General features: G+C 34.3%; 1 protein-coding gene across 2 annotated transcripts in view; it reads left to right on the forward strand.

Annotated features, from left to right (window-relative positions):
• Positions 1-16,249, forward strand: part of LOC110443193 — a 33,549-nt gene that overhangs the window by 15,097 nt on the left and 2,203 nt on the right. Inside the window, exons 2-8 of one of the 2 annotated variants that reach the window (XM_021487249.1) lie at positions 6,995-7,222; positions 7,425-7,543; positions 9,154-9,245; positions 9,949-10,257; positions 10,619-10,852; positions 14,049-14,125; positions 14,593-14,697. In XM_021487249.1, the coding sequence (XP_021342924.1) occupies positions 6,995-7,222; positions 7,425-7,543; positions 9,154-9,245; positions 9,949-10,257; positions 10,619-10,852; positions 14,049-14,125; positions 14,593-14,697 (1,164 nt within the window). The remainder of the gene's footprint in view (positions 1-6,994; positions 7,223-7,424; positions 7,544-9,153; positions 9,246-9,948; positions 10,258-10,618; positions 10,853-14,048; positions 14,126-14,592; positions 14,698-16,249) is intronic. The other variant, XM_021487250.1, reaches the window with a different exon arrangement.

Consider the following 16,249-nt stretch of genomic DNA (forward strand, 5'->3'; position numbering starts at 1 on the left):
AAAACATTTTTACGGGTACAAGTGTTGCAAGAAGCGATTTTCTAGATTTCCATGGGGGTTACGACGTCCGTCTTTTAATGATTAGATCGCGGTGTTCTGTCTTCAGTACTTCAATAACCACTTTATCTTATGCATTTTTTTTTTATATTTATAGAAACCGTAAAAAACATCAAGTGGTTGCCTGAATGAGAGTACATCATTATTTATTATATAAACATTTGCAGTACATGTCTATAGAGCTTTTTAAGAGTTATTATATATAGAGGTGACGACACGAGCATTTGTTTTAAAGTTAAATAAATGTATATGATTGCAAGGTCAACAAATAATGGAAGAACATTGAAAACTTAAACAGCAATAAAAAAACAAAGATTTATTCAACCAAACGCATATCAAACATTGTTGTGTATACCAAATTGTGTCATCACCATCGAAACAGGTCAACCATTCGGCTCCTACCATATGACAAAGAAGACTCAAAAGAACAGATCGAAATAAACTGCCGGGAGAATATATTTAGGTAATATAGCCCCGCAGATGTCAGTGATTTTGAATAAATACTGCACGAAATTAACTATAAAAGTTTGTATAAAAATGCCATGTGTGGTATGGTGTTAATGCATGTGGTTTCAAACAATAAGGTTCTTACAGTTCCACTGTAAAATATTTTCATCGGTTGATACTCTAACCTATAATTATATCTTAGACTCCGGGCGTTTGAAAGGCTTCCAAAACCACAACTAAAATCTTTCAAACGACTTAGCATAAAGGATTATTAAATGGTTTACGGTAGTCGAATTAGTAAGGTAAATATATCACTTTGATTTAAAACAACGTCAAATATTTACTAAAGGGTCGAATCAAAATACTCTATTCATATAACTGGAGTGGAACAGATCCGTTACGTCATGTCCTCAACCACACAATCAGTGGCTTGCCCGTCTGTATTGACATAACCAATCCTTTTGATTGGAGTAGGGTCCACATATATATATGACTGATCCGAATGGCAGCAGTACATATCAAACCCGACAGTGCTGACTTAACCAATCTCCCGACCTAACACGCGATCGTCAGATCCGGTATTACATGTTGCTTTCTCTTTGATGTGTAACATATTCATGTCATGTTCACTTAGCGTCCATTGAAAATTTGTATTGATTCAACACCAGTACATATTACAAGGTGTACGGAAATAGAAGGTTATAACTATCAACGATCGATTCTCTTAGGTTTAGTTTCCTAATATAAAGGTTCCCCCGAATGATAGTTGTTTATCATGGTTATCTTACTTGTAACTTTTGTCAATTAAAAAGTAGGGACTTAGATAAATTAATCAACAATTCACAACTTTGTTAACCATTTTTTCTCCCGAAGCGTTTTTATTATGTCCAAAACCCTTTTCTTCAGTTCATCACAGGAAAGATAGCGGTGGATCAGGATGTCACAAACAATACATTAAATAATCATGACCTCCAAATGTTACAAAGAAAAGAAAGTGCCATTTTCACAGGACGGGCGTGCAAAGATGTGTTTGTTTATAAATGAATAAAATTGGTACTTTGTTATGCGGCAGTAGCACATGTTTCGTTCATTCAATTTCTCTTGTATAAGCACAAGTACAATAGTTATGGTAGTAGTAAAGAGCCCTACGTATTCTGGCCACGTTTTCTTGACGGAACCTATTGTCTTGGCGCTGATCTCGCTTTGTGACTAGGAGTTTGGTGTCACGTCTACAGTAACCGTGTTATTAGTTAAACACATGCGTATGCTAGGGAATAGCTGACGATCATCACACTTTTACCATGTTTATGATAGACATGTTCTGATTTAACAATTAATGTAAGTGTTGAATGATATAGAGATGTAATATATTTATTTGTAACCAGTACTCAGGATTTTTCTCTACAATTTGCTTCTTTTTATATTCAGCTAGAAATATAATGTATTCCTGAAAACGACATATGTGGCCTGTTGATGTCTTATTATTATCTGTCGTTTCTCAAATGTAACGCTATACAAGATACTTAACCATCCATCAGCATTTACTGCGATATTTAATAAAGATGACATGGCAGAATATGCACTATAAAGCGTGTAGAATGTACATCTATTTAGTCCGTGGATTGATATCTCCTAATGTAAACACTGTATTGTCCGAGCGGAACTGATAACAGATTAATAGGGACTATTTACTTTTGTCATTTTGGTATCAGTGTTAAATCTACAGGAAAAGATGTCTAGACGAATGTTGATTTAAAATACCTTTTAGCAAACAAAAAATACCGTTAGGCAATAGCGTTAGAAACAACGCTAATCATGTCATCAGGGTCATAGATAAGGGTTACACAAGAACATGTAGTCTGTCTGCTCCTCTTTAGGTTATTCTGTATGAATACATTTCGTTACCGATAAGCAAATATCCTTCAGAATTTTTTAAAATATGCTGGCATTAAAACCTTCCTGTGCTAATTTACAAGTAAATTTCACATACCAAATTTCGAAGCTTCTTACGTACTGGACCACTAGATCAGAGATATAAATTAGTAATTAAGAATTTCAGTTTCAACGTGTGACGCAAATATGGTATCAAAGTGTTGTTGTTTTTTTTTTTACATTTTCTTATTTTTTATTAACTGTCGCAATCTGTTTTCATTCAATCATTAAATTTTTCTGCAAAATCAGCACTTTCACGTATATTTTTTTAAATACGGTCCCATTTCCGGATCTGAAACGATAACTTACTCGCACGGATTTTCTGCATTAAGTATGAAAATAAACTAGCTAATTGGTTTCTATACTGTTACATATATGATAGTTTAATGAATGCATACCTCGGACAGCAGTCAGTTACCTCTACAGGAAGTCACACACAGACACCAATAACAGATAGCAAGGTGTGCACATTTTTAGGATGATTGAAAGGCACGATGCACCTTAATTTCAACAGAACAGTCACGCCTATGCCATCTTAACTAATGCTTCTTCACTCACGTAAGTTCTGCCCAAAACATACATGTGACATTCGTTTACCTATCTAGTCAAGGTAAATTGTAAATAATAATGAATTGCCCTATCGGGAGGAGTTAATGAAAACTTTAATAAATAATGCTTCATTTCACACACACATGATTTCTGACTGCATATTTTTACTTTTAAACGTTCAATACTTACACGTTCAATACAGTCAAGCAAAACAAATTTCTACCAACCTTTTAACGGTAATTCTAATGCATTTCAAAACGTCTCGTATGGCAAAATTCTCTTAAATCTGGATTCATTTATGCAAGTTTTGAAGATCGCTCCACTAGAACGGAACTTTCATTTGAATATATATATATATATATATAGAAAAAATAAAATTAACGACCGACTAAAAAACTAGCTGCTTTCACCCTTCACAGGGCTCTTCAGGTTTATTCAAAAGAGAACAACGTCGTGACGTCACAATTACATGTCATCACACTACAATAGTAACGTGACGTCACGAAGTACACAAGATTGGTGGACAATTTGGCGTAAAAAATTGTCTGATGAAAATAGTTGATACAAAGGTAATACATTGAATTTATCTCCAGCACATTCATGAATATGTTTGTTAACATGAAGATTTCGTAAAGAATCACTATTTTAAGAGAAACGAAAGAAGACCAACTAATAAAAATATTAAAACCGAGTCTCAACAGGCCACAATAAAATTTTACGCCAAATTGTCCACCAATCTTGTGTACTTCGTGACGTCACGTTACTATTGTAGTGTGATGACATGTAATTGTGACGTCACGACGTTGTTCTCTTTTGAATAAACCTGAAGAGCCCTGTGAAGGGTGAAAGCAGCTAGTTTTTTAGTCGGTCGTTAATTTTATTTTTTCTATATTTACTTCCTTCACATGGACATTTAATCACTTTTTATTATATATATATATATATATATACATGAAAATGAACAGTTCATTGTCAACAAATACATAAATATGCAAAAAGTTAACATATATATGCACAAAACCCCCAGTTATAAACCTGTTTGTAGAGCACATAAGTGAACTGCTAACTCTATTCAGAAGCGCGTAAGTGTGTAATGGTACATGGTAACACATTGTTTAAATTTCCATACAGAGTTATGCAGAGGTTTCGTCCATACAATATGAATGAGAATTCCTCACATTATATATTATGTTAATTAAGAAGAAGGCTTTGCACAAAGTGCATAATAGGCGTTCCGTCTTACATATCACTCGGTATTTGTGGACATTTTCTGCTTTTATGTGGCATATTGAAATAAAACATAGAATAGTTACGGTGGCCGATAGGTGTCATAATTGTAGAAATGTACGTCACTGCTGATGAAAGATAATCTTTTGTGTAAGCTATATGCCACAGCCAATGAAAATCAAGATATGGTGTAAGTGACACGACATAGCCGATAACAATGGAGATAATGTGTCAACTGTATGATACAGCTCATAACAATGAACATATTATGTAAGTCATAAGACACAGATAATGACCTTGAAGATATTGTGTTAATTGTAGGAACAGTTAATGATATTTAAAATATTGTGGAAGTTTTATGACAGCTGATGACAATAAATGTGAATTGTATGGTGTATGACACAGCTAATAACATTGAAGTTTTTGTGTAAAGTGTAAAACACAGCTAGTGACAATGAAGATATTGAGTAATCTATACAACACAGCTAATGTCAATGAAGATATTGTAAATGCTTTTACATATCGAAGTTTGACAACATCGCTCTTGAGCCACATTTTTAATAGTTTGCAGCATGAGATTATTTTACTTTATTTTTTGTTTGCCTCTCCTCTGTTTATAGATAAGATTTACAAGAGTTTCTATGTTAGCCTTTCATTCGTTCATTTTTTGCCCTACTTTATTGATGTTAGAATTACGGTTTTGTTAAGACATCGCTATTTTCTGGTTGTTTCTTTCCCTACCTGTTTGTAAGTATTCAAGTTGTTCAGATTTAGATCTTTCTGGGGTGATAGACTGAATGGTAGTATGTCTGGTACGCATATTTATCTGCAGCATGGACGTCTAGATTACTCCGTTATTCCAGACAGGCTGTTGTTTGAATACAGAATTAACGCTTCGTGAATCTAGATATATGTTATGTTTTATTGTTTCTATTTATTTTCTTACTTAAAGTATGAACTTTTTTTTACCGTTAAAGAAATGTTTCTTCTGTATGAGGTTTTTGCTTAAATGTAACAGTGTGTCCTAAATTGTAATCTTAAGAGTCTTTAGTGGTTTCATTTAAAGAAATATTTCCAATCATTTGTTACTGTTCCTAACGAAAGTTGCCTTTTTTTTTACTTCTGTAAATGGGTAATTTGCCCTTTTTTACCCATGGTCTTCTAGCACTTTTAAAATTATTTGTTTGCATTCATATGGGTGAAATTCTCGAATGTCTAACCCTCTGCTACCAGTAAGACTTGGTCAAAAAATTGAAGATTACCACCTATTGGATTTATATTTCTTTAACGTAACCTTACGGTAGAGGATGATACTATTAGCAAGTAAGCTTGTGTTTGGCGTCGTCTTGGAATGAAATCCATCGCGTTATGTTCCTTGTTTAGAATATATATACTTCGTCAGCAGTTTGTAGGATTCATGATGTATCAAGTGATGGTCGAGAGCTTCAGCGCGGTTGTTTATATATACACACATTGTGTTGTTTACTTTGTAATTATCATCAGTCTTCTAGACACCAAACAGTGACATTGTTGTATCAATGCATACAGAGTGCAGACTTTCAACATACCTGGAATACTTAACCTAGGTATTGTATGAACAAGAATGATGAGTGCCAAGTCTGAGCTCATGTATAATTATCAAAGACGTTTTATCGCGTTATATTATTACTTGTCTGGTAGTGTTTCTATTGGTATTTCAATACCAAGCATATATGATAGTGGTAAGATATGTGAACCATACATAATATACATAGAAGTCAAAAGATCGCATTCGCATGAAACCGAATACATCTGTAATGCATCTTTAAAAAAACACATTTTGAAATGAATCTCCCCAAGGTAGAATGTTCCTTGATTGATTGGCTGATACGTGGTTGTCGGCTTTAATGTAAATATTCAAACGATGTTAAAAAACAATAAACAGTAATTCACAAGGTCGTCAAAACAAGTCAACGTGTAAAATACTTTTACCTACTGTTAGAATATAATTTCGTTCTATTTTATGACTGAAACCTACTTTAGGTCAAGTCATACTAATATGACTGTGACTTAATTTTATAGCATCAAGTCGTGCTATTACATGACTATAACCTTATTTTATAGCATCAAGTCGTGCTATTACATGACTATAACCTTATTTTATAGCATCAAGTCGTGCTATTACATGACTATAACCTTATTTTATAGCATCAAGTCGTGCTATTACATGACTATAACCTTATTTTATAGCATCAAGTCGTGCTATTACATGACTATAACCTTATTTTATAGCATCAAGTCGTGCTATTACATGACTATAACCTTATTTTATAGCATCAAGTCGTGCTATTACATGACTATAACCTTATTTTATAGCATCAAGTCGTGCTATTACATGACTATAACCTTATTTTATAGCATCAAGTCGTGCTATTACATGACTATAACCTTATTTTATAGCATCAAGTCGTGCTATTACATGACTATAACCTTATTTTATAGCATCAAGTCGTACTTATAATATGACTGTGACCTACTGTTATAATAGCAAGTCCTATCATAACTTTAATTCGTTCTATCATATGACTGTTACCTACTTTCTTTAGTATCAAGTCGTACTATTAGGATTGTGATCTACTATTACAACATTATTATAAGGTTATAACATACAGCTATATTATTTACTTGTACTATAATGGCATTGTGAACTACAGGGACATGTATCGCATTAAGTCGTACTATTTTAACATTGTGTCCTTCTGTTATAGAAATGTGTATTGTTATATCATTGTTTTCGTTTTAGAGCTGGGATAGGGAAGCTGCTCGCGCCGCCAGGAAGTGGGGCCGGATGTGCAACTATGACCGCCCGAGGAACGATGGGTACGGATACAATATCTTCTACAACAGGCATGACGTTAGTGAACCTACCAGTGAAGTTACCATGGATGCGCTAGGAGTGTGGTCAAGGGAAAAGATCGTCTTCAATCCACTGCAGAGTTGTGTACATACCAGGTCATGCGACTATCTAAAGGTGCAGTTACTGTCTGATTAGATTAGTGATATCAATACAAAATATGTATGTTTTCATGTAAAAGCATTAGAAGTATTAATACCAAATATCGTACACTACATTTTTTTTCAGATTTCAGATGACCCCGATGCTGAGAGAGGTTATGCTTAATGTATGATGTGATTCTAGTTTTGAAGCTATGTTTTCCCTGTCATTAATCCAGATGGTTACAGCCAATGTGGAGAGTGTTGGATGTGCCGTCATTACATGTCCGGTCCTCAGAATGGGCAAGTCTCGACAGGAACGTGATGTCAACTTCGTCCTGTGTTTCTATACGCCATTGTACGTATGACATCTTGAAGATTTATATGAACTTCTGTCCTAGTTTCGACGGATTCAGCCTTCTGTGTTATTATTGGGTTCATTTTAAATTTCCCTTTGTCTTGCTGTATCCTCTTTACAATTGTATCCTTGACACTGTTGTGTATTTGATTGTGGTGTTAAGCTGTAGTTTAAAAATCTATCTTTTTGTGTTGAGAGTGTAGTATAGTGTGTCTTTATGTGGTGACGCTGGTGTGCATTTTTCTATCTTGTGTGTTGACGATGTGCTATAGTTTGTCCTAGTATGTGTATACTGTGATATTGTTTATCCTTCTTTCTTGGCGTTGTGCTATAGTTTGTCCTAGTATGTGTATACTGTGATATTTTTTGTCCTTCTTTCTTGACGTTTTGCTATAGTTTGTCCTTGTATGTGTATACTGTGATATATTTTGTCCTTCTTTCTTGACGTTGTGGTTTAGTTTGTCCTTGTATGTGTATACCGTGATATTGTTTATCCTTCTTTCTTGGCGTTGTGCTATAGTTTGTCCTAGTATGTGTATACTGTGATATATTTTGTCCTTCTTTCTTGACGTTTTGCTATAGTTTGTCCTTGTATGTGTATACTGTGATATATTTTGTCCTTTCTTGACGTTGTGGTTTAGTTTGTCCTTGTATGTGTATACCTTGATATTTTTTGTCCTTCTTTCTTGACGTTGTGCTATAGTTTGTCCTAGTATGTGTATATTATGATATATTTTGTCCTTCTTTCTTGACGTTGTGCTATAGTTTGTCCTTGTATGTGTTTACTGGGATATATTTTGTCCTTTCTTGACGTTGTGCTATAGTTTGTCCTAGTATGTGTGTACTGTGATATATTTTGTCCTTCTTTCTTGACGTTGTGCTATAGGTTGTCCTAGTATGTGTATACTGTGATATATCTTGTCCTTCTTTCTTGACGTTGTGCTATAGGTTGTCCTTGTATATGTGTACTGTGATATATTTTGTCCTTCTTTCTTGACGTTGTGCTATATGTTGTCCATGTATGTGTATACTGTGATATATTTTGTCCTGCTTTCTTGACGTTGTGCTATAGGTTGTCCTTGCAATGTATACTTTGATATATATGTTATGCTTTGGTTTAGTTTGTCTTTGAATGCTTACACTATGATTTATTTGGTCCATCTTTGTTGCCGGTGTGCTAGTTTGACCCTATACGTCGAACCTTTGTGTAACATGTCTTTGTGAGTTGCTGTTATTTGATATCTATTCTATCCGTGTGTGTTGACATTGTGGTAACGACCTTATGTGCTAGCGCCGCTATGATGTAGGTAAAAACAATTTCTATTTTACTCATAGCTCATAGGAGTTATCATTATAAACTTCTGTGATGATATTTACTCTACAAATTATTTATTGTCAATATTATCCCTGCTTATAAAAATGTATTTTATTCAGTGGTATGACTGCTCGTATTTTTTCTTTTGACCGTTTTATTTCTTTAAAATATAATGTTATGCATCATTCTGATAAATCAAATAATGGAGTGAAAAAGCAGGAATTACCGCTGATGACCATCAATATTACCAAGTAGATTCTGCATAAAGCCCGGTATCTGTCTGAATTTCAAACAGCATAGATGTGTCCCGAACAGAACCGTACATGCATGGGGAGCCGTGTACTTACTGCAGAAACGGATACAGTTGCAGGCGAGGTTTATGTTCCCGTAAGTGTTACAAATTTCGTTATAAAATAACAAACTTACGACACCTTTCTATAACTTTCAATATAAAAACAAATGCCTTATCCTTACCAATAGGCCAATCGTACAATAATACACAATAATGCCAATATACCTTACACTTAAACATTAATTCACTATTGGGAAAGACCCGGATGACACTTTACGGCAAATAATGCCGTAAAGGGGTCCAGTGTTGTAAACACTATCATATCGTGTGACTACGGCTTCTACGTTTTCTAAAGTGGGAAGATTAGATTGGACACAAAAGTGGTGTCTATCAGTATTGTAACTATATAGAACAAATTAGACAATGAACACATTAGATATTACTTTTCGATAATTTAACAAGAAAGCAAGTTTATGTTAGATAGGAGGAGAAGCTGTCAGCAATATTTTCTTATGTACCGAAATGTCTTAAAATACTTGTTATCATATTTTTCTGCCACAGTCTTATAATTGTACGGAATCCATATCATCATGTTTGTTTAAAGTCCTGTAATTGCAGATAATTCTTTGTTATTATTTTTTGTCTCATTCTTATAATTGTAGGGCAAACCATGTTATCATTTTTGTCAAAGTCTTATAATTGTAGGGCAATCCTTTTTACCATTTTTTGGTCACAGTCATGTTATTGCAGGGAACTGTATCTGACCATATGTCATGTCCGAACGCCTATTTATTGCAGCTCCTTTGATACCTATGGGTAACATTGTGATACAGTTTGGTGATGAGTATGACAGCAGTAGAAAATCGAAGATAAACCATGTCATCCAGGAAAGTAGTTTATCCCATAAAACTGACACACCCTCCCCGGAAGAAAATAAGGCAGAGAATCAGGTATCCAAAACCATTGGTGACAAACTCCAAAGTGGAGGCCTCGGGAACAAGGCAGAGCTGAGGAAGGGCAGGACAGAAACACGCATCTACCACCCTACATCCGGGCAGTCCAACACTGTGCAAAACGACAGGTTACAGGAACTGACGTCATCCAGGGGTATGTGTTATGAATACGTAAATGTGTTGTGCTACAGTTAATATTTGTCTTTCCAAGTATGCAAATGATTGATTGTCAGATAATGACTGTCTGTTTATTTGTTACTAATCGAACATGAGTCATATACATCATTGCATGTACCTTTATCGTAACGACAAATTTTGTTTAACGTTTTTTTTCAAGCATAAGGAAGGCATTACCTTGCATGTGTGATTACATTTATTAATAATGATAAAAAAAATCTGTAACTAAGACTAAATCAATTTATTTGCTAATTCTTAACTTTTTATTGCATGTCTATTTGTTGTAATATGAATGCTGTTTCTGTATATGTGTGGAAATAACACATTACCCGTAACAGTTAGGCGCCAGACTACACGATACAGTCGGTACGACCCGTACGCCGCCGAGCGCAGGCGGCGTCGACAGCGTGAACAGGAACGAGTACGACAGCATGAACTGAGACGGAAACAACTTGAGCAGGAACAACTACGTCGACAGAAGGAAGAGGAGCGAAGGCGACGACAACAGCAAGGTCAAAGATCACGGGGACGTCAGGGTCAGGGTCAGGGGCCGGTAGAGCAACGACTTGGAGGCAAGTTGTCGGTGTAAACAACCGCAGTGTACGGGAAAACCATATGCCTCTTTACCTTATATATATATATATATATATATAGACATATGCAGTAGGTAAAATAGCACGCACGTAGTTTTGGGGTATCTACTGGGAGTATGTTTATGTAGTACGGTCGACTGTTTGTGTTTTTCTTCACAGGTGTGTTTGTATTGTCAATATGAATATGTGCACAACCTCGTCGTATTTACCCAATGTATTATAATTGCTTTAGATGCTTAATCAAAAATGTTTCAGTTCAACAAGAAAATTTCATTTTACAAATATTTCGCCATTTTACTTCATAAACAAAAAAAAGTAAATGACAAAAAATAAGCATTTGTATAAGCTATTATCATCAGTAAAAAAAATAATATTATGGCGATTCTTTTTGAACGCTGTCCATCTCCTTTCAATAGTATGTGTGCTAGTGTGTTTTCGTCAATCTTTAACTTAGCAATAATATATTATGGCAAATAGTGCTTGTATGCTTTACATACTTTCTAAGCATTATATTTAGATGCAATTGCACGTAATGTCCTATGTTTAATAGCGTTAAACATTTGTCCATTGTGTCGTTATAGTTATTAGTGAATATATCAAAATCATACACAAGAGAACGTTTACCGAACCTATAGCAAGTGAGGTTGTTTTCCAGCTCCAATGGCTGTTGTGGCTGGAAATAATTATGTGGAAGTTACTGACGTTTCAACTGAGGATGGGGTTGAAGTCTTAACTGAGGATATGACTGAAGTCTTAACTGGGGATGTGATTGGTGTCTCAACTGAGGATTGGACTGAAGTCTTAACTGAGAATGATACTGAAGTGTTAGTTGAGGATGTGACCAACGTCATCACACCGTTTGATCCGTATGCAGAGGAGAGACGATTGCGTAATTTGGAGCGAGAATTGCATGCAAAAATTCTAAAAATCCGAAAGCAGCATATGGCACTGACAGCGCAACGCTTGCGAAGAGAAAACGAAGTCGATGAAAAAGGCAAGAATATTGAAGAGTGTTGTAACAATGGAAGACAGCATTAAAAATAAATAAAAGAATTGAAGCAAAAATAAAATAAAAAATAAGATTTAAAAGAGTCCTTTTAATAAGCAAAGCACAATACAGTTTTGCATTCTAAATTTAAGAGTACTGATCTCCTCGTTATTGTAAGGAAGGTCTTAACAAACCCAAACTTGTTTTGTCGACGGATATTGCACTCATATTATCCGATAAAAGCGGTAGTAATGTTAACCGACAGAGTATGATGTTTTATTTGATTTTACGATATTGACACATTTGGTTGCGTTTTTAATACGGTCAAGAAATATGCATTTCAAATTTATGCATTGATGGCAGTGAACCCCTTTATAAGTATTTAATAAAGCATCAAAAAAGGGATTTATATTTTGAAACCAATATGTTGCGCAACCTTAAGCAAGTTAATAATGATTAAAGAGTTTTAGAGTTCTTTGAATTATCTCCGAAAGTAAATTTGAAAATAACGAATATTTAAATGCACACCTGCACTTTGTTTCTTCCACAAATATGATAAACAAGTGTCGCGGAAATAATAATCGGCTATAGCTAAAATCACAAGACTTGGTTATCAATATTGAAAATATACGTATTCCTGTTTTACAAATGATTATAATAGTCTTTCAATGATGAAACTGTATCCATTTGATATCATTGACATTTAATGCTATAACTTGTCTAAGCATTGTTGTTTTTGAAAACAAAGCACCGAACTCGCGGTTGTATTGTTTTTTTGATACAGTCCATGTTTATATACATTCATGTATGAGTCACTGATTACTGGATTTGATGAAGAAGGTACTTTTAATTCAGAATGCGTAGTACAACCGACACAGCCAATCACCAAATCGTTATTCAGGAACACTTTCTTCAATTGATGTAATCGTCGTACTTAGCTAGATGACTCACAGCACTGGTATTGTAGCTCACGGTAAATATGGGATTCAGAAGTCTTCATGATCCACACGTACATAACACGACTCATTTGAACATCTTAACTGATTAAAACTTTACGTGCGTCAAATTATATGGCAGACTACAATTGCTGGTAGGGAGGAAAGCCAAGGTTAAGTGTGGGGCCGAGGTTTGGCCTTGTTATCAACGTGAGGTAAGGTGGTTTACATAGTATCACTGTGTAGCTAGTATGCTTAGCTATTTAGTTTGGAATGCGCTTGGCTTAGTTTTAATTCGCTTTGGCATGGCTATGTAACCGCTCTTAGCAACTAGTCCGCTTCACGCTTACTGTATATATGGATTTTATGTGGTACCTTTTGTTAGCATGTTTTGGTTGGGTGTTCGATACATTGCATGCGAATCTTTTTTCCTATTTTTGTAATATTAAATGCAAATTGCTATGATACATAATAAATAATTTATAGCAATCATTAAATACTGTATAAATGTATTTCAAGTAATAAGTCTTGTCTGTTAAGTTCTTACCAGTTACTGCCCTTTGCCTTAACCATTTCGAACAAGATTTATCTCCTTCCCCCTCTCTTTCCTGAATATATGCGTTAAATAATTTTATAAATGAAATAATAAATATTGTACGTAACGACGTTATAATTTTTCAATATCTACAATTAATTTTCCTGATTATTTTACATTATTTTCTCTCATTGCATTGGTAAATATTAAAAACAATTTGTAAGCGTCTCACAACCACAAGACCCTGTGTATAATACTGAAGAAACGTGTTGTAGGCGGGCTATCTAACTATATATAATACGGAAGGGATGTGTTGTAGGCGGGCTATCTGATTATATATAATAATGAAGGGATGTGTTGTAGGCGGGCTATCTGATTATATATAATACTGAAGGAATGTGTTATCGGCGGGCTATATCTGATTATATATAATAATGAAGGGATGTGTTGTATGCGGGCTATCTGACTATATATATTACCGAAGGAATATGTTGTAGGCCGGTTATCTGACTATATATAATCCTGAAGGTATGTGCTGTAGGCGGGTTATCTGACAATATATAATACTGAAGGAATGTGTTTTAGGCGGGTTACCTGACTATATATAATACTGATGGAATGTGTTTTAGGCGGGTTACCTGACTATATAAAATACTGAAGGAATGTGTTTTAGGCGGGGTACCTGACTATATATAATACTGAAGGAATGTGTTGTAGGCGGACTGTCCGACAACGATGAGTATTACCTCCTTCAATTACACAACAACATACGGACAAGCGGAATAGCTAAATTGGTAAATAAATCAATATAACAATAATAAGAAACTATTTCATATCTGTTTGTCAATTTGAATGCTGTTTTGTTTTCAAATATTGGGTAGCATATTATTTAATCGTGTAAGAAGATGCGTTGGAAAAAAGGTTCTGTCAGACGATTTTATGAATGTCATACTTTGCAAAGAGAACTTTGCAGGATGATATTTGCAATGAAGTTAGATGTGCATGGCATAGCCGATGTATCATTGGCTGCCGTAATCTACATCATGTGTTATAAACTATCATTTGATGTCGAAAAAGAAAAGATAAATTTAATTTTGGATTAGGCTATGATATTCTTACGCTTGATATTTATCAATATTTTTGTACTAAAAAATCAATAATAGTAATTTTCCCGAACTTTGTGTTTATGGGGAATAATGTGGCAACTTTTGAATAATTATCTATGTGAGATGATATTTGAATGTTTTAATACTACTTTCAGAAATGGAGTAGCAGACTTGAGAGGTGGGCCAGGTACGTGATTCGCTGTGACACTGAATACCCAGGACCATCATTTTGCTTCACTAATTTCGGAAAAATAGCTATGGTAAGATATCTGTTATTCCTGGATACCACGTCAAAAAACGGCTCGTGTCTGTAATATTGTTCAAACTAAGAAAGTGCACCTGTGATAACATTTTAAGAGTTAAAAAATACAAAAATAATGATAAAGGCGGCCAATGTAAACACCACGAATAAATAACCCTTTATTGCGATATACATCTGATCCGTAAATATAAAGCAATTTGTTTTATCTATGTTTTATCTATGTTTTATCTATGTTTATCTATGTTTATCTATGTTTTATCCACGTGTATTTATGTGATTCGTGTTGCAGACAAACATGTGATAAACAAAATATTTAACGTTATAAACAATGTACAATCCTCCAAATTCATCACCATTGAGTCATATAAGGACGAATCAACTCTATGATGCATAATGTTAAATGTACATTCATGTGTGCGTGTGTGCGTGCGTGACATTCATCTGTCAATTTGTACATTATCATTCCAGACCGAAACTGTGTCTGATATACATTTTACGTGACATACATGGTTACGAATATAGTCGATCTACTTTATACTATGTTGTGTTACAAATAAATGTTACACAACAACTTATGGACATATATGATTAATGCCTAGGAGCCAGACATCTGTGTCTTGTTTTAAATACATTCTTCTGATAATTATATGTATTAGAGATGATGATGATGTGTTAACAGGTATGTGACATAAAGCAAAATATTAACAATATCGTAAGAAATAATAATCGGTATATTTAACAATTATGGACTAAAAATAGACTTGAAACTGTTATCATGCTACGTAATTGTATTCGAGGTAAAACATATCAGTTGAAGTGTTACATTGAAATAAAACAAATTACATAATGCCAGTATCTTTGAAATTTCATTCATAGTTGGAAAATAATCACTTCTTTTACCGTGCTATGTTGGATAATCAACCTTTTTAATTCTTAGGTTAAAGATTGTTCTAGTACGATTTGAAACAAGAACGTGTTAAGTTTAACTCTGTACAAATGCGAAAGCTTCGTTTGAACAATTCCATATTAGAAACCCAAACTGTGTACACTTTTGTTAGGCCCTTATGCGTTTGAAATACAACTTAAGTGACAATATGTTCACCAGTGTAGACTTGTTCAATCTAGTTTGTATCATCTTTGCTACAAGTATGTATTGTACTCTAACTTATGGAAATATATGGTGATTGCTTTAGGGCTAGACACCTTTTTTTTCACGGAAGCATTCTTCTCACAATTTTATGTATTATAAATGTTGAAGGTGTGAAAAATACTGAATTATACGTTTTTGTTGACAAAATACGAATAACATTAAAAACAGGAATAACATTAAAATGTCCATGCAAATTAGTTGCTTCCTCTTTTCCCAAGTCTAGGAGCATACATAACAATGTTGCATACTATAAACATACCCGGAAGACTTTGACCAGAAACTGTCTTTGGGATGTCCATTATCTTGACTTTTATTGTAGCAATGAGAATATTTAGATTTGGTTTCCTTAACACAATTAATCTGTCTATATATGTGACTTGATAACTATTACAAGGGAGAC

The sequence above is a fragment of the Mizuhopecten yessoensis genome, unplaced genomic scaffold (genome assembly GCF_002113885.1).
Source record: "Mizuhopecten yessoensis strain PY_sf001 unplaced genomic scaffold, ASM211388v2 scaffold716331, whole genome shotgun sequence".
NCBI lineage: Eukaryota > Metazoa > Mollusca > Bivalvia > Pectinida > Pectinidae > Mizuhopecten > Mizuhopecten yessoensis.